This window comes from Cavia porcellus, unplaced genomic scaffold (assembly GCF_034190915.1).
Source record: "Cavia porcellus strain 051 isolate PalLab524CR breed Dunkin Hartley unplaced genomic scaffold, mCavPor4.1 scaffold_4, whole genome shotgun sequence".
In the NCBI taxonomy this organism is placed as follows: Eukaryota; Metazoa; Chordata; class Mammalia; order Rodentia; family Caviidae; genus Cavia; species Cavia porcellus.
The window spans coordinates 63,095,279-63,116,958 of NW_026947487.1; the positions used below are offsets into that span (position 1 = coordinate 63,095,279).

At 42.3% G+C, this 21,680-nt stretch overlaps 2 protein-coding genes across 8 annotated transcripts in view; one reads left to right on the forward strand and one right to left on the reverse strand.

Annotated features, from left to right (window-relative positions):
* Tmem150c (transmembrane protein 150C) overlaps nucleotides 1–20,977 on the forward strand; it is a 69,179-nt gene extending 48,202 nt beyond the window's left edge. For 3 of the 7 annotated variants that reach the window (XM_023560611.2, XM_063247184.1, XM_023560609.2), the window contains exons 2-9: nucleotides 303–389; nucleotides 1,396–1,449; nucleotides 1,574–1,606; nucleotides 1,697–1,764; nucleotides 11,538–11,665; nucleotides 15,315–15,492; nucleotides 18,686–18,920; nucleotides 19,174–20,977. In XM_023560611.2, the coding sequence (XP_023416379.1) occupies nucleotides 310–389; nucleotides 1,396–1,449; nucleotides 1,574–1,606; nucleotides 1,697–1,764; nucleotides 11,538–11,665; nucleotides 15,315–15,492; nucleotides 18,686–18,894 (750 nt within the window). In that variant the 5' untranslated portion in view covers nucleotides 303–309 and the 3' untranslated portion in view covers nucleotides 18,895–18,920; nucleotides 19,174–20,977. Of the gene's footprint in view, nucleotides 1–299; nucleotides 390–1,395; nucleotides 1,450–1,573; nucleotides 1,607–1,696; nucleotides 1,765–11,537; nucleotides 11,666–15,314; nucleotides 15,493–18,685; nucleotides 18,921–19,173 lie in introns of all 7 variants that reach the window. The other 4 variants (XM_023560612.2, XM_023560610.2, XM_003477687.5 and 1 more) reach the window with 2 other exon arrangements.
* Nucleotides 20,753–21,680, reverse strand: part of Enoph1 (enolase-phosphatase 1) — a 40,247-nt gene continuing 39,319 nt past the window's right edge. The window contains exon 6 of the mRNA XM_063247185.1: nucleotides 20,753–21,626. Within this exon, the coding sequence (XP_063103255.1) occupies nucleotides 21,583–21,626 (44 nt within the window). The 3' untranslated portion in view covers nucleotides 20,753–21,582. The remainder of the gene's footprint in view (nucleotides 21,627–21,680) is intronic.

Below are 21,680 nucleotides of genomic sequence, written 5' to 3' on the forward strand. Positions count from 1 at the left end.
ATGCTTATTTTACTTAATAACAATCTAAATAACAATCTGCCCAGAGTAGTGATGCAATTCCATTGTGCCAAATTTCCCTTCAAGTCACAGCTAAGATTGGAATCTTTAAACTAATGCTAGATAACAATCCCTTAGTTGTCCAAAAGATTTTCCACCTGAGTAGGTGGCATGATGACACTGGTTTTAATCATCCTTTCATAAAATAACTCACCCCAACCCCGCAGTTGGACTTCTTTTCCATCTTGAAAGAGTGGAGTAGATTTGTGCCATCATATTAATGCCTGTTCATTTCATTTCAGCAGTGCAGGCATGGATGGGAAGAAATGCAGTGTCTGGATGTTTCTACCACTTGTATTCACTTTGTTTACTTCAGCCGGGCTGTGGATAGTGTGAGTATGCCCTCAATGACTTCACAGTTCAGGTGCAATGCAGATAACGCTTTTGATACTGTTTGTATAGCATCTGTATGAATGGATTTACAAATATTTTAGTGTATCCACTAATTCAATCTTGCCAAAGTGCCCACTTCAATTCTTGTCTTTTAGCATTCAAAGCAAATAGCAAGACTAATAAATTAAGCAAGCAGATAGTGAAGCATACTGATAATTTTGTGTTCACCTGTCTTGTAATGAGCATTTTCTCAGCTGGTTAGATGAATTCACTATTTGCAAGATGTTTTTATCTGGCACAGGCATGTTGTGTATTCTATTCCCACTCTAGTTCATATAGTATAGTACTTCATGACAAGGTCTGATATGTTTTTAAAATGAAAATCATTACATTGGGAGTCCCGACTTACCACAAAAATGTTTACACATTTGCTTACTTCAAGTAATTCTCACTCGAAGGGAATTACTTTACTCCCTTGAAGTTCGTGAAAAATGGCGAACATATATTCCTGAGAAATTAGAAACTAAATTATAATTTATTTTGTTCAAAGTTGTAAGGTTTTATTTCCTCACTTTCCAATTTTCAGATTATAATCATGGCCATTAATTTTGGTGGTGTTTTGAAAATTAAGGCAATGTTCTTTGTGATAAATCATAGGATTGGGGAGGGTTGGAGCTCTAATTTTGTTCTTGTATCAAGGTTGTTTAGACTATGCTGAGTCCTTTGTATTTTTAAAGAAATGTAAGAATAAAAATGTTAATCCTTATGAAAAATGTTGTTGGCATTTTGGGGGAAAAAAAGAAAATTAAGCAAATATAATAGTGACATTTGAGCTTCAAAAAGCTAATCTATGGGTAAAGAATTATACTATCTCCTCAGAAAAGATTGATTATGACTTAGTGCAGTTAGGCTAATTGAACCAGGAAACAAATGCTTCTTGGAGTTGTTCTGTTTTGTTTTGTTTTTAAATTGCTTTGTTCTTATAAACATGTCATTTCTTCACAGATACTTTATAGCTGTGGAAGATGACAAAATTTTGCCATTAAATTCAGCTGAAAGGTAAAGTTGATCTCTGGAGAATTCATTGTTCATGCATAGATTTAGCAGAAAGGTTGCCACTGGCAAGATTAAACTGATGTGTGCGCACGCTTTAACCTGCACTCCTGTGTTTTTTACTATCCAGGAAACCTGGTGTGAAGCGTGCACCTTATATAAGGTAACCTGATAATCCCTGCCTGCCCCATTGGGCCTTAGGAAAGACTACCAGATTTTCATATAGTACTTACAAAAATTTCATTTTTTCAAGCATTGCAGGTGATGATCCTCCTGCCAGCTGTGTGTTCAGTCAGGTTATGAACATGGCAGCATTCCTAGGTAAGACAGCATCAAGAATGCTTCATGCACTTTTATTTTTTATTTTAAATTCTCTACCACATGAAAACAATGGTAGATCTAGCAGATATGCTGGTATTATTCCATGTCAATATGCTCAAGCCAGCTTTTTGTTTTAAGGGTTTATTTTTTTTTTAAATCCTTTTATGTTCACCCTGCTTTCTTTCCCCCTTTCCCTTCTTTTATCACTTCTGCATACTCTGAACTTTCTTTTGCTGCATGAAATATTTCACATACCATGAATTCCTCCATGAGAATGTAATATGTCCATGCTTTGGCTTTGAAAAGAATGTCTGAGTTAGTCCTTCACTGGCAAAAATGAAAAAATGCATAGGTTCTGTGACAAATATTGTTGTGTCATTATCATATTTAAATGTAAAGGTCAATGTTAACATTAGAATGACACCCCCTCCTGTGCCTGTATACACACCAAGACAGCAAAGACATCTAGGAAGAAAATCTTTGTGGTGTTCATAGCTGGTCCCAATTCTCCACTTTTTCTCAGGGCCCCCTTGCTCTGGAAATACTTGTGTGTTGTTCCTCCAGATGGTGGGAACCAACTGTGCTCTCTCTGACCTTTGTGTATCATTTCCTCATACCTAGGTTCTCCCCATGTTTTTTTTTTTTAAAGAGGGTAACATTAGACAGAACAAAACATAAGGAAGATCATAAGGAAACAATTTTAAGAAACACAGATTTCAAAGCAAGTCCAGTGGAGATCTTTACTATCTATCATATTGTCTCTTGTTTTCTTCCAAATAGTTGTCCACATCTTCACACACAGTGAATACATACTGAACATTATAGTACTAAATTAATCAGAACAGGATGATGAAGGCTTTTTAGGTCTTCAAAACCAGACATTAGGGAAGTCAACAATGGGTGCCATAATGTCTCTCATTCTCTTCAAAGTAACCATCCATATCTTTACGTATGCTGAAATTAAACATAAGAGACTAGACTAATATCACTTTGAACAGTGAATAATAGTATTGCTAGATTTTATATCATAATGCTACAGAATTAGCACTGGATACCTTAGCGTCTCTTCTTCTTCAGAGTATCTGTTCATTACATTGTGCATTATACAATCTGTTCCTGTAAACTATTTAGAAATTCTCCACATGTGTGAATCTCTACATATATACCTAACCTTTCTGTATTATGGGGAAAAACAGATCAAAAAAGACAACAAAACAAATTCCTAGCAAAACATGAAACGAGAAAGACATATAAAACCACAAATTAGGTGGTCTACAGTAGTTGCTATGCTATCTCTTGTTATTTTCAGTAGAATTAGCTACATTATCAGACATAATATGATTGAACATAGCATTACATAGCAATATTAATAAAAACACAGCATTGGAGACATTGTTGGACTTCAAAAGTAGTTAACAATCAAACCGGAATGGGTATCTTATTACATTTCGTCATCTTCAGAGTAAGTTGCCTCTATTCTTAGACTTGATACTTGGGCATACCAGATTTGAATAAAATCAGTCAAGACAAAACAGCAGTCTAACAAACCAGCTTCAGATAAGATCAATCATAGTAAGACAATATAAGTAATACAGGGCTTCAGTTTAAGTTAATAGGGAATTAAGGATATTTACTATAGTATATCCTGCTATTTTGGGGTTAGTTGTCTGTGCCCTCAAATCTGGTATGAGTAGACAAACCAGAACAAAACAAAATAAAACCAAACCGAGTGATAAGACTAATGTGGCTTTTAACTCCTGATACACTATTAACAATGTCCTCTGCCTTCTTTTTCTTGGCAATTCCTCCCCTTTCCCTTTCTCAGGATGCTTTGTATATTTGGGGTCCCACTACCTCCTTCAGTTTTTAGATTAAGGGGTCAACTCGTTATCTGAGTGGTGCTGAACCTTTTTACCCTTGAGCTTGATCTTAAGCTGTACTCCTTTACTTACTAAAGCCACACGGTTTTCCTTCCTTCTAGCTGTATCATAACTTTCTAACCTATCTACGGCTGCTGGACAAGTTGTCCCTATTTCTCTCTGGTTCCCTGTCACATAGAGCATCGTTTTCTCATCTTTGACTTTCAGTTTATTAACCCTTTTTCAGGTTGAGTATATTTCCTATTCAGAGCATCTCGATGGGTCCTATCTTCTGATCTACTCTGCCTGTGTTTCTTTTTGTTAGTGTATCAAGGCCATCTATATTAGAGATTATAGCCCACCTTCTCTGCCTCATCTCTGCTATTCTATTTTTCTGCTGTTATTTGTCCACTTTTATCCTTCATTCCACTGTCTGCCCCATTCATTGAGGCCTCTCTGCCACTGTTGGAATTTTGGTATTTTTTTTCTATTTCTCTCTAGAATGCCCTTCAATATTTTTGGGGGAGTTGGATTGGTGGCATGAACTCCCACAGTTCCTGTCTTGCAAACAGCTTGTTTCTCCATTAATTTTGAGAGAGAGTTTTTCAGGGTACATCAGTCTGTGTTGGAGGTTATTTTCTTTCAGGGCTTGGACTACTTCACTCCAAACTCTTCTTGATTTGATAGTTTGTGTTGCGAAGTCTGTCTTTATTTTGATGGGTTTTCTTTTATAGGTAATCCACTTCTTTTCTCTGACTGCTTTTAATATTCTTGTTCTTGTGGTGAATTTCTAGGATCTTTATTATTATATGTCTGGGTGTAGATCTGTTTTGGTTGTAGTTGGTTGGAGTTCTGTATACCTCATTTATGTGGATATCATTTCTTTTTCCTATGCTTGGGATGTTTTCCTTAATTATTTCTGTGAATAGCCTTTGTAATTCATTTGTGGTTACTCCTGCTTCTTTGTTCACATTTTTTATTCTTAAATTAGAGATCTTCTTGTCATCTTCTAGCCTTTGTATTGTTACTTTCTGGTTCCTTATTTTTAAGAGGTCTTTTCTTTCACAATCACACATTGCAAATATATCCTCAAATTTTGAAAGGCTAATTTTAGTTTCTGTCAAGGCATTTCGCCAGCTTTCAATAGAGTTTTTAATTTCCTGATAATCTCTTTGGATCTGTTTCATGTATTCTAGATTTTGTTTATAATCTTCACCAAAAGTTTCTCTTCTTTTTCTGCATTCCTCCATTCTTCCATCTGTGTCTTCTTGAGAGGAGCTTAACATTTCTTTTATTAATCCTTTATATCTTGGCTCACTTGAATTAGAATTTCAGTTTTAAGTTCGTCTATGAGGTCACATAGGTATTTCTTTATGTCTGCCAATATTACATGATTGCTGCCCAGGATCTCTTCTGTATTTACCTCTCCTGGACTTATTTTCCCATGGTCAGCAACTGGAGGCTTTTTCTTATTTCTTTCTCTTGTCATGTTTCTGGTTTCTTTCAGACAGGTAGGTGTATGGTGGAGGTCTCAGGCCCTCTCCATATTGCTTACGATTTTTCTAAAGCGAGCTGGCTGGGGGCTTGCTGCTTTCTCCAGTTTGCTGTTATCTGAAGTGCACACAGGGACTGTGGGCTAACCCCTCTTCTCTGAGCGAGTCAACGGGCGAGTGCCTTCAGCACCTTAGTCTGTGCTATTGGGTTCCGACCAGGGGCGTGACTCAGCCCAAGCAGGTCCCACCAGTCCTCTCTGGTCCAGGGGCAGCTGATTGATGCTGCTGCTGTTCTGGGTTCAGGCCTATCCTGCCCAACTCAGTATGTCCTCCAGCCAGCCTCACCTGCCGCAGGACCCAATTTCCAGCACTCACTGAGAAATTAATACAGCTCTCCACCTTGGCTCCACTCTACGCTGCACCGTGTCCTCCCGCCAAAGGCCTTGGACTCACTAACTCCCAGTTTTGGAGGCCAGGGCTTCAGTGAACCGTGAATCGTCCCAATTCCACAGCACTCCCAGCATAGTGCACGACCAGTCCCAATGAGCACATCTGGTTCCAGCGTTTCATCCACATTTTTCCTTCCTTTCTTTCTTTTTCTTTTTCCTCAGTTTCTTCCTTGGTCGTTAGAATCCCTCTTCTTTCATCTGGTCTTCTCCATGTTATTAAATTCTAGCATCTGACTTGTTTTCTTCAGAGAGGATCTCTACCCTGCTACCTATCAAGCCGCCATCTTCAGAACTCTCTCCCCACCATGTCTTTCTAAGGCCCATACAGCTGTCCCTGTTGGCTTGCCACCGAGAGGGGGCAGTAACAGCTCAACCTCCCCCCAGTGGTTTTCTGGAAATGGTTCTTTTGGATGGAAAGGCTTCCACTCCAAGCAGGAAATAAATATGATGTTATTAGTAGGGGGCATTCAGACTTTGTGGTACCTGTCTCCCAAAAAGGTGACCTGTTGTTTCATTTTAAGGGGATTCCCTCCCCCCATGAACCACCTACCCACTTGTATTGGTTAGAGTTCTCTGGAGAAACAGAATCAATTTTAAAAATGACCAGACAGGCTTACACAATCAGAGGTGGGGTAGTTCACATGGAGCTCTTCAGGCTGGAGATCATGAGAATCCAGCTCAGTCTAACAAGGTGGAAGCTGCGGAACAAGAGGGATCAAGAACACAGCTCCAGTCCAAGGTCAAAGGCCTGGAAGCTCTCTAGACATCATTGGTATGAGTCTACATTGAATGCTGAAAAGCTAGTCTGAAGTCTTCAGGTGATGGGAGCAGCAAAAAACAAGCCTGCCCACGCAGAGTGGAGCTTTTCAAACACCAGCCGACTTCTTCCTCCTTTCCTTCCATCCACACTGGAAGGCCATTGGCTGGTGCCACCCACAATGAGGCGGGTCTTTCCCCCTCGGTTTGCTGACCTACACGTCAGTCATCTCTGGAACCACCCCCATAAACGCCCAGAAGCATGCTTTCTTGATCTACCAGTCTTTATCGAGTCCAATTGAGAATCACAAGGAACAGCCATATTCCTCTTGCTGTATTTTCTTCTGTGTGGGCCATGGCAAGGGAAAGACCTACAGAACTCACTGGAAAATCAGGGGAGATTCTTGGTCACCCATGCCACACAAGCAGGATCTTAGTTGATTCTGAAAGTGCAAGAAGTGAGAACCGCGGAGAACATAGGGGGAGTATCTCTGAGGTGAAGGACGCTCATCCCTGAACTGGAGTGCTTTTGTTAGTGACTCTCTCTCCCAGTCTTCCCACGGTATGTTTGGTTCCCTTAGTAGGAGGTGTCTGGGAGCCACCGACTGCCACAGGAACACCAGACACGCTGATTTCCCTGGGGCTAGGCTTGCTGACTCTTGACTCCTTGAAGCACCTGTTCTCTTCCTGCCCTTGTGAGTCGGGGGCTTCTCGTCTCTGGTACACATGAGGATTGCTAAGGAGTCACTCACAGCAGCCACTGCAATCGTGAGACTAGCGTTGGCTCTGGTCAACCAAGTTTTCTCCCGTTGCCTTCAACCTGATTGCTTTATTTCCCCACCCCACCCCCCTTTTTTTTTTCTAGTCTAGCTGTTCTGAAAAAAATGCATAAGCCTCTTCATACCAGGGCATCTGTGGCTACCTGGGAATGTTTTCAAGTGACAGCACAACGCTTCACCCATGGACTCTGAAATGCAGGGTCAGGGTCTTTTGCAGAAGCCCCACAGCCTCAGCACGGCCCGCAGCTTGGCTCCTCCTCCTCTGATCATCCCACGGGGAGCAGGAACAGTAATTAATAGCACCACTTCTATTCCAGGAACAAGGCTAAGTGCTGTAGAAACCACCTTCCTTAATCACCATCGGTAGGAGCCTGCCTTTCTGCAAAAGCTCAGAGGCTTTAAAGAAGCCCGTGAACATGCTGGAAGCTACATAGTCATCCCTTTGTCTTCTGTAGACAAATTAATATTTCCCAGTAGTCTTTTGTGCATTCTCTAAAAAACATCCAGTTGTACAGCTCATGAATTTATCTAGCTATAAAGCTTGTGGTTAACTGATTATAAAAGCATTTCCAATGCAAAGAAATGAAAGCAAGTTCCCCCCTTCCAGATGACATTTGTCCTCATCTTATTCTCTAGTTTTTTGTGCTCCACTGAGAAGCAATTAAGCTTTTACCAGTGCTTGCTGGAAGGCATTGCGACACCCAGTGTTTAGTCTTTATTATCTCTCATCATCTCAAGCACCATCTGGTAGACACAAAGCTGATTAAGATTAGTGTTCAATGGGAACAGACCAGCAATTATTTATTTATCAACTTGGGGAGTGTAAAAGAATCCATTTACTAAAGATTCTTGTTCTGCACAATGGACATCCCCCTCCTCCAGGCCTGTTGTTCTTAGACCTTAGACTATTACTTTAGATTACGTAGCTGGCTTTAAGAAATAGCCCATGCTGCATATAAGTCACTGGTTTTGGACAGCTGTAGGGATTTTAACTTACAACCTAAAAGAGTGAGGGTAGCATTTATTAAAATTAGTTAGCAAAGATCTTTTATCTTTTTGACAGGGTAATCAAAGATTGAAGGCTCAATTATTTTCTTTAAAGAATTCATTCTGCTCTTTGTCATGAATCCATACTTTTCCATTCCCCTGGAGTTGGGGTGGGGGTGGTGGAAGGACCTAAGACAAATTCCTTGAAAGGGAGATTATTTCCTGCCCTGGGGAGATTGTGAGGATAAAGCTAATAGCTGAATTATTTCAGTCACCTAATTGCGGCTGCTCTCCTTCCATCAGCCAAAACATATTGACTGGTGTGTTGTACTGCAGTCGTAAATAGGAATTACTGATGCATAAACAGTAAAGCTAAATAAAACAAGAAAGAACTTGGCCAGGCACTAGTTCAGATCTGCAGTGAAGAAATCCGAGTCTGAGTCTCGAACTTTAATAACCCAGGCAATCTCAAAAAATAATAATAATAAGTTTAATCTAAAAAATTAGCAGTTTTCCTACCTGCTCTCTTTAAAACAGGAAGATTAAATAGGGGACAGTTGGATAGCAAAGAACTATCATACATGCCAAAAATAGCAGAAGATTGGTTTTTAAAACCTTTTCTAAAGCCAGCCATGGATAAAACCTAAAATTTCAATGGAACTACAAAGTATATCTATTGATCAAAAAGTAAGTTGGTAAAAGCCAGTCAGCACATACAAAGATACCTTTGAAATTTGTCCACTGCCCAGTTTTTCAGGAAGGTATAAATCAATCCGACTTGGTCAAATGTGGGCCTCATAACATATGGTCTGAATCTGCCTCCATTCAAACCTAATAGTTGGATAAAACTATTGTAGGAACTGCATCTTCTTCAGTTCCACCATTCTGCTATCTAGAATTTATTATAAAAGAAAGTGTTGCATCATAGAGTTGATAGATAAAAAGGACAAAGAGTGGTGTTTGGTGTGCAGTTCTGAAAGTTAGGAGTACTAGGTTGAATTACTGTCTTCCTGTGTGAACAGGTCATCACCTGTTCATGATAACGCGATTTGTCACCCATTCTCTTAGTCACTTTCCTCACCGCTGAGACTTAATACTCAGCCCCCACAACTTAAAGGAGAAGAGGCTTTTTTTGGCTCACAATTTTAGAAGTTTCAGTTAATGGTCAATGGCGCCATGGCCGAAAAAGCATGGGTGAATAGCTGGGGTAGAGGAAAGCTGCTCATATCATGGCAGCCAGGAAGCAGACAGAAGGGAGGAGCCAGGGAGAGATACAGCCTTCCCCAGTGACCTACCTCTTCTGACCAGGCTCCACCTCCTAGACTCATCCACGGATCCACTGGTGAGCATAGTACCACACCTTCCACACACATGAGGCTTTTGGAGAACATTCTAGATGGAAACTATATCACCTATATTACAAATAGGAAGGTTGACACTGCTGGAACCAAGACCCAATGTCCCATGTTGACTGATAAATGGATAGCACAGAAAAGTGACCATCAATTCCCTCCTTTGTGCATAAAAGAGCAGACCACTTGGCTGGATGGAGCCATATCAGGGACAGGCTTTAGGGCATGGACCAAAATTTCAATTCTGCCTCACAAAATTAAATGGCCAGCCAAGTGTGGTGGCGCATGACTATAATCCAGCGTTCAGGAGACAGGAAAATCTCTGTGAGTTCAAGCCTACACAGTGAGACTCTGTCTCAGAAACAAACAAAAACAAACGGCCTGCAGAGTTCCCAGAATAACACTCTTCACTAGTCATTTGTAAAGAAATGAAATGTGCTGCTTGGGTATTTTGTCTATTCCCTAAGAACCACACAGAGTTAATTAGCAGGTCTAGCTCTCTAGTCCTCATCTCATGGCCCCTTCATCTGGTGGACACTTGGTGTCAGTGACAGGTGTTGAATTAGTCCTCTCCCCTTTCACCTCCTATGTTTTATTTATTTATTTATTTTTGGAGACAGAGGGTCATTTGCAGTCAGGCTGGCCTTAAGCTCACTGTGTAGGCTAGTCTGATCTTAAACTTGCAGCAATCCCCCTGCCTCGGCCTCCCAATTGCTGGGGTTACTGAAGTATGCCACCATCTCCTGTGGATACTAAAATTTAATGAGACCCTGTGTATCCTCTAGGACAGTCATAGTCACAAACAGACTTCTAATATAACTCCTCACTAGGTCTCTCAAGCCAGCTGTTTGAGAAACTATTGTCAACTCAAGTATAATTGACTTATTTTGTGATCAGTAGTGGGCTCTAGCTGAAATACGCTAAAAACTATATCAGAGCTGAATAATTTGAGATTTCTCAAATCTTGGTTTATTTGTATTTTGGTTCCAAATTCCAAGTATCAACCAATTTGTATCGCTTGCTGATAGGAGGTACTTGGAACTGAACACCAGCTCACAGTGGTTAATTTATAGCTTGAGGTTTTGAAACTCAGCATGCTTAGGAATGAAATTTTATGGATAGGGTGGTTTTTGTTTTTGTTTTTTTTTAATGGCTCTGGATAAGGGCCTGTAATCATAGTTAGTAGTGAATAACTACCAACTTAAAATGGAATAATTATCAACATAATTGCTATGTAAATAAGGTAAATCTTGAATTTCTAATTCCCTGCTAAACCTTAATGTCAAAGTTAAGCATCTTAGGAAGTAGTACCTACATTTGTTTACTGTAGATTCAATTTACATTAGTCTCAAATGATTTTTCATCACTGTTAACTGGCTCTCAGCTTATGGTATAAATATGAAAGTATTTCTTTATTAAAGAAGTAATAAAATCTTCAGTGCCACAAAAATAAATTTTAAAAAATGAATAGTTAATTATCATTTGAAAGAATTTCTTGATGTATAAGTAGTATTTGTCACCTCTACCCCCAAATGTGCTGTGTTAAAATACAGGTTGCAGACCTGTGACCACTCTAACTGCCCTAATTTGGATTGGCCCTGCTTTTGGACTGAACAACACTGGGAGAGTCCAGGGCAGAGGGGTCTGACTCCTCCAGAAGGGACCCTGCTTCCCTTCTCTCCCTTCTCTCATCCCCAGCACGGTCCTCCCTCCTACATCTTCCTGCCCCATTCTGAGTTAAAGTGTGACTAAGTTAGTGAACTCTCAACTGCACTCTGCCTCAGCCCATTGTGTGTGTAATGTGCCATGCCCTGCGCTGTTTCAGAGCCAGTCTGTTCCCTGCTGTCCTGTCACTTTCATGTCACTCTGGGGCCCTCACAGACTGCTCTGTGCTCCCCCAGCGCTGTGTGGCCCAACACCTAAATCCTCCAGTGCACCACATGGAAAGTTTCTGTAAAAAACTGCCTGTCATTGCAGGGTCATGAGCTATACAGTGGCCGGAAGTTTAATTTTGCATGTTGTGGCTTTAGAACTCTGCCTCACAGACTGGGTGTCTGGTTTAAATTTTATAATTTTAAGATTTTTGCTTTATTCCTAGCCCTGGTAGTAGCTGTTCTGCGCTTCATACAACTGAAACCAAAGGTTTTAAACCCGTGGCTGAACATTAGCGGACTGGTGGCGCTGTGCCTGGCTTCCTTTGGAATGACCTTACTCGGTAATTTCCAGGTACTTCACGCAGCCTGTTTCACCTCCCTTCCACCCTGGTGTGACCTTCACTCGTGTGATGATTGCAGCACTGAGGTGAAATCCCTCGGTGGCCCCCATGCTTCTTCATGAATCGGAGAAACTGTGAGGAGCCTTGGTCCTTAGTTTTGCATGGTTCACTCTGAGCCTGTTCTTCTCACAGCTGTGAGCACCCTGACTGCACACACGCCTTACAGTGCGGCCGATGTTGCAAAAAGGAGCTGCTAGGATAGCCCTGTGTTCTCTCCAAAGGATCTCACAGTGGGTTACACTTTTCTTCATAACAAAATGTGCCCTAAGGTACCCTTCTAGAAAAGGAATAGGACCATTACCCTATTATAAATTAAACACCAAGCATCCTTCCTCGAGCAAGCTTGCATTTCAGATTAGCAAGCCCTTGAGGAAGGAAGTCAAGACTGAAAGTCTGGAATATCTGTGACTCCTTTAAGGATCTTCTAACCTGAGGAATTCAGGAGTCTTCTTTCTAGGAATTTAGAATCCGGGGGTCATAAGGATAATTTCCCTTGCCAGTGTGGTTGCTTTACCCTTGTCCTAATGACTTCCTTTATGATCCTCCAGCCTATGCAGTATATAAGGGCTGTCTGAAATATACAGTTAGTGTTTCAATTTAAAAGTATGTTTCAGGAAAAACATTTTGCCATTAATCCCCTTAAGATCCTCTGCTTTGAATACACCGATCCCATTGTTCTTGCCACTTTCTGAAGCTGTTCAGGAAGTCCTCTTGTGAGTGTGTTTAACAAGGTGACATCAAAACTGGCGAATGCTGCTGCCGCGGGTCATCCAGTGAAAATGCGGAAATGCAGCGTCAGTAAAAGACGACAATCTGTCCTCATCCATCTTGTTCACCCGATCTGGCCCCATGCAACTTCTGGCTCTTCCCAAAGTCAAAATGGCCATGAAAGGGAAACATTTTGAATTGATTCAGAACATGGAGACATTCATAAAAGCACAATTAAACACTTACGAAAGAAGACTTCCAGAACTGCTTCCAAATGTGGCAGAAACTATGGGATAGGTGTGTTTGAAGGGCCTATTTTGAGAGAGGATTAATGGCGATGTGTCTTTACTGCAATACGTTTTAAAAAGTTTAAACACCCACTCTACTCTTCAATCACACCATGTATACTTCTGCTAATAGCTTTCTTCTTGTAAGCAAGTACTGATCCTGACCCTGCTCCCTATCTGTTAAGTGAACTTCAAATGACCTAGGTATTCAAGACTTTCAGCATTCTAAACCGCATAGGTGTCCCCAGCACTCTGGAAGACTAGGGCAGGAGGATCACAAGTTCAGTGCAGCGTTGGGCAATTTAGTGACTTTGCGAGATCCTGTCTCAGAATAAAAAATAAAAAAGGGCTGGGGATGTAGCTCAGTGTGAAAACTCGTGAGTTCAGTCTCCCAGACCACAAACATGCACATAAAACCCTCTGATGCATAATGTTTTCAGTTAAGTTCTTACTGAAAATATGTAATGAGTTTCTAAGACCATCTCCTGTCCCACTCATTTGTTCTATTTCATCAATTCCCCTAGACTTCCCCTGGCACCTGGTAGTAACTAAGAGGTTTTTTCCTTGATGAGTTGACAGAAAGTCCCACAAATCCCACTAACTGTTCCAAATTGCATTGCATATCCAGCTGGACCCCAGGAGGCTGCATTCTTGAGACACAACGACTAGGGTGGTGAGAGTTTATCCTGTTAGGATGCAGGATAACCTCTCTTAGCATGGGTCATCTTGATTGCCACATAGGTGATGGTGGGTCCCCCTCCCTGTCTGCCTGTGTGCAGGCAGCCTATTGGGATGTACCCAACCCTGCCACTTCTCTCCACTGGGGCTGTGAGGAGCGATGGATGCACATTTGCTTCTATACTAATAGTGTCAGTCAGCTTTGTGTTGCTATGACAACACCGGGAAAAAACAACACAGAGGAGGAAAGGTTTATTTTTTGCTCGCAGTTCCAGACCATGGTCAGCTGGCTCCATGACAGAAATATCGCAGCAGAAGAGAGTGATGGAGGAGAGCTACTCAGGGAGGAGAGAGAGAAAGAGAAAGAAGAACAGAAAGAAAGAGGAAGGAGAGCGCGAGGAGCCACATGTACTCTCCACATCTATGCCCCCATGATTCACTCATTCAACTTGGCCCCAGTCATTCTCATCCATACTTTACATTATGATCTCTAAAGTCCTCATTATGTAGTCACTTCTCCAGGTGCCACCTCCTTGCACTGGGAATCAATCCACTTCCTATCAAAACCATAAAAAACTGAAATTTTAGGAGAATTGCAGAAATTGGGTTGAGCCACACAGATATTCAGACCATGGATGCTAATGCTGCGTATGTAGGACATTTACTGGAATAGCCCCAGGGAATGAACCAAAACCAGCGACATCACCTTCCTGTGGCAGAAGCTAAGGGGCTGGTGTATGGCCTGAGAGATGGCTTTCCAGGCTACGCCCTATTTCACAGTTGTGTAAAGTTTGAGCCATGGAGCTATATTACCTATTTTTAAAGTTAGATTATAAAGGTAATGAGTAAAATAAATTGTATATATTATGGAAAATTAGTTTTCTAGAAATGAAATTTAATTTCAAGAATCATTTTAAAGACATTTGGAAAACAACTCTTTTAAATTAGGAGAAAGTGGTTTAATTCCAAAAAGTAGAAGTGAAGGGTAGAGATGACACCTAGAACCAAAACCAGTGGAAAAAGCTATCAAGCAAGAATCTTTTTGGATTGATGTCACAATATGTACAACAGTGTCAAACATCTGAAGACAATGTGAATTTTTTTTAAAAATCCATACTTTTTACCATTGTTAAAAAGTTATCTCTTTAACAATAGTTTTTATTTTTCCTATATGTGCAATTAAAATATGTATGTAATTACTAAAGGAATTGTAAATGACACATATTTTTAAAATGAGTAAAGATCATGGATTTTACCTCTCTCAACCCCAAGTGCAGCAACCCAAATGGGTCTCATGTAACCTGGTGATGCTGTAGGAGCCTGGCCCGTGCTGTCCTTCAGTGGGTCTCTCTAGGTGTGGCAAAAGCTCAGGGGAGGCGGTTTTTGTCATTACTATAGGAAAATAAAACCCATCGACAATGAATTGATCACGGGCCAGTTTTGTAGGAGGAAGAACAGCCCACGGGGTATTCGCCCGTCTGTGACAGTCGAATCTGGACCTGCCCAGAACTGGCCAACTGTCAGGAAACACCGCCAAATCCCTGCTTTCATTTTCTAAGCCTAGAAAACAAAGTGTGGGATGTGCGCTTGTAGCAACTTTGACATTTCCCTTCTTATGCAATGTCTGAGCTGCTTTTCCTCTCTTGTTCTGTTCTTGTTTATTTCTGAGAAATAAACTCAAGGGCAGGATCACCAAGCCTGCCTGGCTTGGCTGTGTGTTATAAAGTCCAGTGTTCTAGTAATTTCCCTTCCTCCTTGGGACTTCAGACCCTTTGGGGATAGACACAAAGCACCAAGGGAGATGGAGGACTCTGATCTTGCCAAGGTCTGTCATTCCATAACTGATCTCTCCCCCTCACATATACTGTCAGCTTGTGTATCTTCTTTTTTCAGTGGGTTTCAAATGCCATTTTCTGTTCATCCCCAGCTTGCGAATGATGAAGAAATCCACAACGTGGGAACATCTTTGACCTTTGGATTTGGCACGTTGACTTGCTGGATCCAGGCTGCCCTCACACTCAAAGTCAACATCAAGAATGAAGGACGGAAAGTTGGAATCCCACGGGTGATTCTGTCTGCATCAATCACTCTCTGTGTTGTCCTCTGTATCCTTTACTGGGAAAAGGTTCTTCCCCAGGGTATATTAAAACACAGATAAGCTGTCTGTGTAGAAGATGGGACACTTGCCATTCTCAGTGAGTTAAGAGAACAGTCAGATCGTCTCCAAATCTTAGACAAATTGGAAAAGTAAGAACATTAAAAAAAAAAAAAAACTCTCAGACCTTTTATACCAAGGAGAGATGGAGAACTAAAACTAATACAAATTCTGTCTTTTCAAAACTGTTCTTGCTTTTAGAAATGGTGCCATGGAATCTCCTATCACTAATAATATAAGTTTCCAATTGTGAAAAACACAGGGTACATAACCAAAAGAGAATTGTGATTTTTTTCCATCTTAAAAAAATTCAATTGTGATTTTATTAAGTCTTGTTATGTCATTTAATTTTTTTTAACCTTTGAAATGAATTTCAAGGGACAAAGATGTTTATATTGATTATTTTGGTCACTCAGTCTGAAGCAGTGCAGAGAAAATAAGATAAGACAAAGGAGGAGGTCTGCAATGTGGGATGGGAGAGCTTCTCAGGGCAGGGGGCACAGAGACTCTCAAATGAGAACAAAGAAGTGGGACTACTTTTATCAGTTTTGGCTGGTGGAGGAGTTTGAGAGGTGGGCAAAATGACATATTACCCACTGATTTGAAGGAGCATCTGCCTGTGTAAAACAGGAGACAGAAAGATTTACTGAGGGCTAGAGGTGGAGGCTTGGGTGGTTGTGGAGTCTCGGGATTGGAAAGGGTCTGGTGCATTCACAAAAAGTGAGCGGAGATTTATCTCTGGGATGCAAAGGAGAACATAGAAGTTACTCTTGGAGAGAGAAGTTATTTCTGTGAGTCTGGTACCAAGTTGGGAGGATGTATCTAAAGCCCAGGCTAGCAGAACCTATCATATGTCATCCAGAAAAACAAGTTTTTCTGGAAAACAAATTCAAGAACTGGCTTATCACAGCATATCGTTTTCTGAGACAAATATAGGAGGTTTGGGAGTACTATCCATTTGCCGTCCTCCACTCAGAGTTTGAATCAAGAACAGACGTGGCCAGATAGGGATAAAGAAATCAGTCTCCACTGCTCATAAACTTGTCAAGAGTTCTGCAGGCCTCATCATGGAATTGATCTAGCCCAGTAACTGCAAAGAAATCAGGAAAAGGCTAGGGTGCTTCACTCCACTGAAGCCCAGGTGAATCCTTGAAAGGTTAGGCATGTTGTATTGCCCACAGGGTCTTAATATGTAGTCCCAGCTGGCCTTGAACTTGCAGTAGAGCCCAGGCTGGCCTCCAAGTTGGAATCCTCTTGCCTCAGCCTCCCAAGTTTACTAGGATTACAGTTGTACACCACCACACTAGACTCACATTTCAAGCACTATAATCATCAAGTGTGTTGTGGGTAATTGCCATGTGGAAGGCATTATTTCCAAGTGCTTTCAATGCATCAACTCTTTTAATCCTCACCTAACATGTAAGAACAGGGACTCACAGACATGTTAATTTGCTCAGATAGTATATAACAGGTCAAGACTTAAACACGGGCTCAGCTCTGGCACTCAGCCACTGTGCTATCTCCTGCCCCCAAGAAAGTGACCTTAAAATACGAAAACCCTGAGCTTTCAAAAATGTCTTGTTAGTGGAGTGTTTGAGGTCTTTTATTTGTTCTTTCCTAACTGCTACTCAACAGTTTTACTGTTTTCCTTAAAGCTCTGCAGTCATGCTATATAGAGAACATTTAAGGACAAAATTTATGCCAAAAAATTTCTTTCTAGCAATTGTTAAAATACTTTATGATGGGAAAAGTTGAACCTGCCAGTAGTAAACCAACTGCTTTGGCAATATTTTGAACCCTCCATCAGAAGAATACACACACACACACAAAAGAAGAATATACACAGACTGAACTTTCAGTTACTCTGAGTTTTAAAATTACACTGAACAATTCTGATCCCCATGGCAGGAAACACTTGGAACCATTTCATGGTCCCCAAGTGAATGGATTCAGACAGCAAAGTTTGATACAAGTAGTTTCACCTCTGAACAACTTCCCACATGGCTGACCTTGTGACACATGCCTACAATCTCAACACTCAGAAGGCTGAAACAGGAGGATTGCCATGAGTTCAAAGGCAGCATGGACTATCCAATGGGACCGTTACTCAAAAAAAAAAAAAAAAACAAAAACAAAAAAACCCCTCCCAATATTTTATGTCTAAATTCTGCAGACAGAACTAATTCTAGATGTATTTAGTGCTCAGCCTCTTGGCCTTTCACTGAAACGTGCTACGGACCAGCTGTGGCGTCTAAGCCTTTAATCCCAGCTCTTGGGAGGCTGAGGCAGGTGGATCATTCCAAGTTAAAGGCCAGCCAGGGCTCCACAGTGAGTTGAAGGCTAGCCTGAAGTGCATAAGGAGACCCTGTCTCAAAGAAAAAGAAAAACCAAAAAGCATGCTATGAATTTTGCTCCTTTGCCCAGCTCCTTTTCCTCCATACACGCCATTGTGTGTACCTGTTCTTGCATGCACACAAATACACATATGCATATTTAGAAACAGGACTTTCATCTGTTGCTTTATTGTTATTTTGATTGCACGTTTTTATTGGAGCTCAGTTGTTAATGTGATACCAGAAATGAAACAAACCTATATAGTGTTGCCAGGCCAAAAAAAAAGACAGTTAAAAAGAGGAAAGGGGACCACGTGGATACTATTTGCAGCACTGCTGTCAAATGCAGCTCATATGGAGGTGGCAGTTTCACCTGTTCAGTATGTTTCTGCAGCTGTAACTGGAATCTGTTGTCATCTGCAGTGAAAGAGCTAGCTTTAGTTGCTTTGGAGTCGTGATCCTTTGCTAGACAAGCTGCTGCAGTGTCAAAGCAAAGTGGCTGAATGCAAGGCCTGGCCAGGAGGTAAACCCCGCTTGACCTGGTGCTAATGTGTGTAAGTGACCACAGGCAAGATGCCGCCTTGGCCTGGGTTTTGCTATTTTATACAACTATTGAGGAAAGGATAGCTGGGCGGATTCAGAAGGATTGTTCCTGAAAGCACCTAGGAGCAGGGCTGGCACCTAGGGCTCCGTATTGCCATCTGGTGTCATTTACAGGACTGTCGGTGCTGTGAAGGGCCCCGTTTTTCTAGTGAGGGGGCGGCTCACTGCCTATGACCGATGCGCGTCCCTTCCTTGACCACCTCTCAGACTTCATCCTCATGGCCCAGGACATCCACATGTACGCAGCCCGGGTGCAGTGGGGCCTGGTCATGTGCTTCCTGTCATACTTTGGCACCTTCGCCGTGGAGTTCCGCCACTACCGCTACGAGATCGTATGTTCTGAGTACCAGGAGAATTTCCTGAGCTTCTCGGAAAGTCTGTCCGAAGCCTCTGAATATCAGACCGACCAGGTGTAACCCATCAGTCTGTCCTTGCTGGTGAGGTGGGTGTGGTGGCGGGGGAGGGGCAGGAGGGCACACTCACAGGAAGTGACACGTAGCCTCACAACACACTCCACACATGCACACGTAACACATTCATGGCCTTGTTTGCCAAATGAGCTCTGTGAGGCGAGTTGTTCTTTAATGAAAAGCACAAGCCCTTGTGTGTCGAAATACATGCTGTTACACTGAAAATATATGCACGAAAGAGCCAGAAGCCTGTGCATGGTCACCTCTGTCTCCTGCCCATCCCAGGACGCCTCGTTCTTCCCACGTTCCTCCGTGTCTCGTGGTGACCTCCCTCCCATGGAGTAAGTGGGCCAGACATGTGACATGGGGTGGTGCCGACTCCCTAAGTTGCCTTCAGGACCAAAGGGCTTGGAACGAACACATGAGGACACTGTAACAGTCCTTGAGTGGCTAATCAATGTCATCTGCCTGCCTGGATGCTGGGTAGAGAGTTGACCCTGTATGGTCTGAAAGAAGGCACGGACAAACTTTCCCACGAATGTTGTCCTCTGCATCACTCGGTGGTTGGCTCTGTGGCCCAGTGAAAGGGACCTGAAACGGCGTGTGTGAGGGAAGGCGCAGCCATGGTGGGGACATGAACCGCTGTGCCTGGGAAAGACCTGCAGATGTGAGCATTCACAGGGACACAGTCCACTTGGCCTGGCACAGATGTGGGCACCGAGGGAGGGGTTTAACTTCCACAGTAAGTCATGTACAGTTTTTGTTTTATAGTTCATGGTTTACCTTTTTTTAAAAAAAGGAACTATCATAGGTCTCTCTAGAGCTCATGGCCAAAGAAGGGACCAAAGGCAAGAACTGAGCTTGCTCTGGGTTGAAACATGAAAAAACAAAAAAGGTTACCTGCCGGTTTGATGTTTAAAACTAAAAAAAGTTCACAGAGAAATATGAAGAAGTTAGAACCCATGGGGATGGAGAAGGGGCTCCTGCTGGGCCCTTCTACAGGTAGGGATTTAGGGCTGGAGGTGCTGCTGGTGTTTGCCGAGCATGTGTGAGGCCTGGTTCCACCCCAGCACCACACACGCGCGCGCACACACACACACACACACACACACACACACACATTTCAGAGCATCTCGCTCCAGGTGAAATCTGAGGAGACTTTCTTAACATGTAGCTGTTCCTTCAATCTGACAGTGTTGGGACTAAGGGCTTTTCAAACTTGGAATTTACAAATTAAAAGATTATTTTCCCCTCCGAACCATATTGGTATGACTGGGCCCCTACAACCCAAGGAGTGGTCCCCACTCTCGGAGTTCAGAACTGCAGCTGTGTGGCCAGGTGTCTCAGGCCGTGCATCACAGAGCCAAACCTCACATTCCACACGTGTGTCACTGTGGGCCAAGTGACAGACCACTTCCCCCCAAACGCACTGTTTTGAGAAATCCCTAAACGTGCTGCCTGGGGGGCCTGGGACTGCATGGACTGCGATGTGAAAAACACTGTTTTTCAAATTCATCCCAGAGCCTGCACTTCCTGAGGGGTCGATTGTGACCTCCTCCTCACTTCTGCCTAGCACAGTGCCTGGCACGTCTTAGGTGCTCAGTACACATCTGCTGAGAATTTACCTGTCATTTCTGAGTGTGGGCAAAAGTATCCGAGAGACTGAAAGGTGAGTGTGCAAACAGACAGCTGTTTCACGTGAGACAGGATGGCAAGAAGTCTTGAAAAGGATGAGGTGAGGACTGAGTACTTACCTGTAGCGGGGAAGTAAAAGAGGAAAGGCTTGTTTGGAGAACGTTCGCCTAGTAAAGAGGCATCTTACTGTAAATAGTCCAATGTGACATTTATTAGTTTTGAATACTGCTTTTGGGTTTCTTTTTTTTTTTTTTTCATTTTTATATTTTAAAAATTTTATCAAAGGACGAAGTTACAAGGAGTTTTATTTTACACAATTGAAATTAAGCCGCTTTGGTGATGCACTTGTACACTTTCTTAAGAGTCAATCGAATAGCACATTTTAGCAGAATCGAGCAATGGCTAACGTTATCCACTGGGATCTGGCCACTAAATAAAACTCTTTTATGCAGAATTTCGATTTCCTTGTCTCTTACACTGACTGTTCTCTGGTACTAAAGCGGGTGTGAACTCGGGAGTTCCGCTGAGTAACAGGTCAGTGTTACTCCCCGGCCAGCACATTGGTATCCTCTTTCGACCCCGGGTTCGTATCCAGCTTCAAAGGTTTCAGTCACACAAGACCACTATTGTTTCTGATGCCATCCCCAAGCTTGCCCTTACTTCTGTGCAACCTGGCTAGAAATCTGCTAGTAACTTGCGGAACTAAAAAAAAAAAAAAAAAAAATCTTTATTTACATTTGCTGGTTTATTATAAAGGATACAACTCAGGAACAGCCAAATGAAGGAGGTGCACAGGGCAAGGAAAAGGGGAGTGAGGTGCTGCTGTGCCCTCTCAGACACCACAACTTCTTGTCTCTGAGTGTGTATTGCCTGGAAGCTCTTCCGAGGTCCACATTCCATCTTTACGTTGCAGATTGCCGTGTCCAGATGCCAGGGCTTGGTGGGTGGGAGCTCCAAATTCAGGTTCTGGGTTGACAGGTCACATCCTGAGGTTCTCCAGGAGGCCCCACCTGAGTCACCACATTGGCACACTCTAGTGGGATTCAGAGGCCACTTCTATCACTCAGTCCCTCGAAGGGCTTTAGGGGGTCTGTGCCCGGAAGCTAGGACCAAGACCAAATAGATGTTTGAACTATGACACACACATATAAATAAAG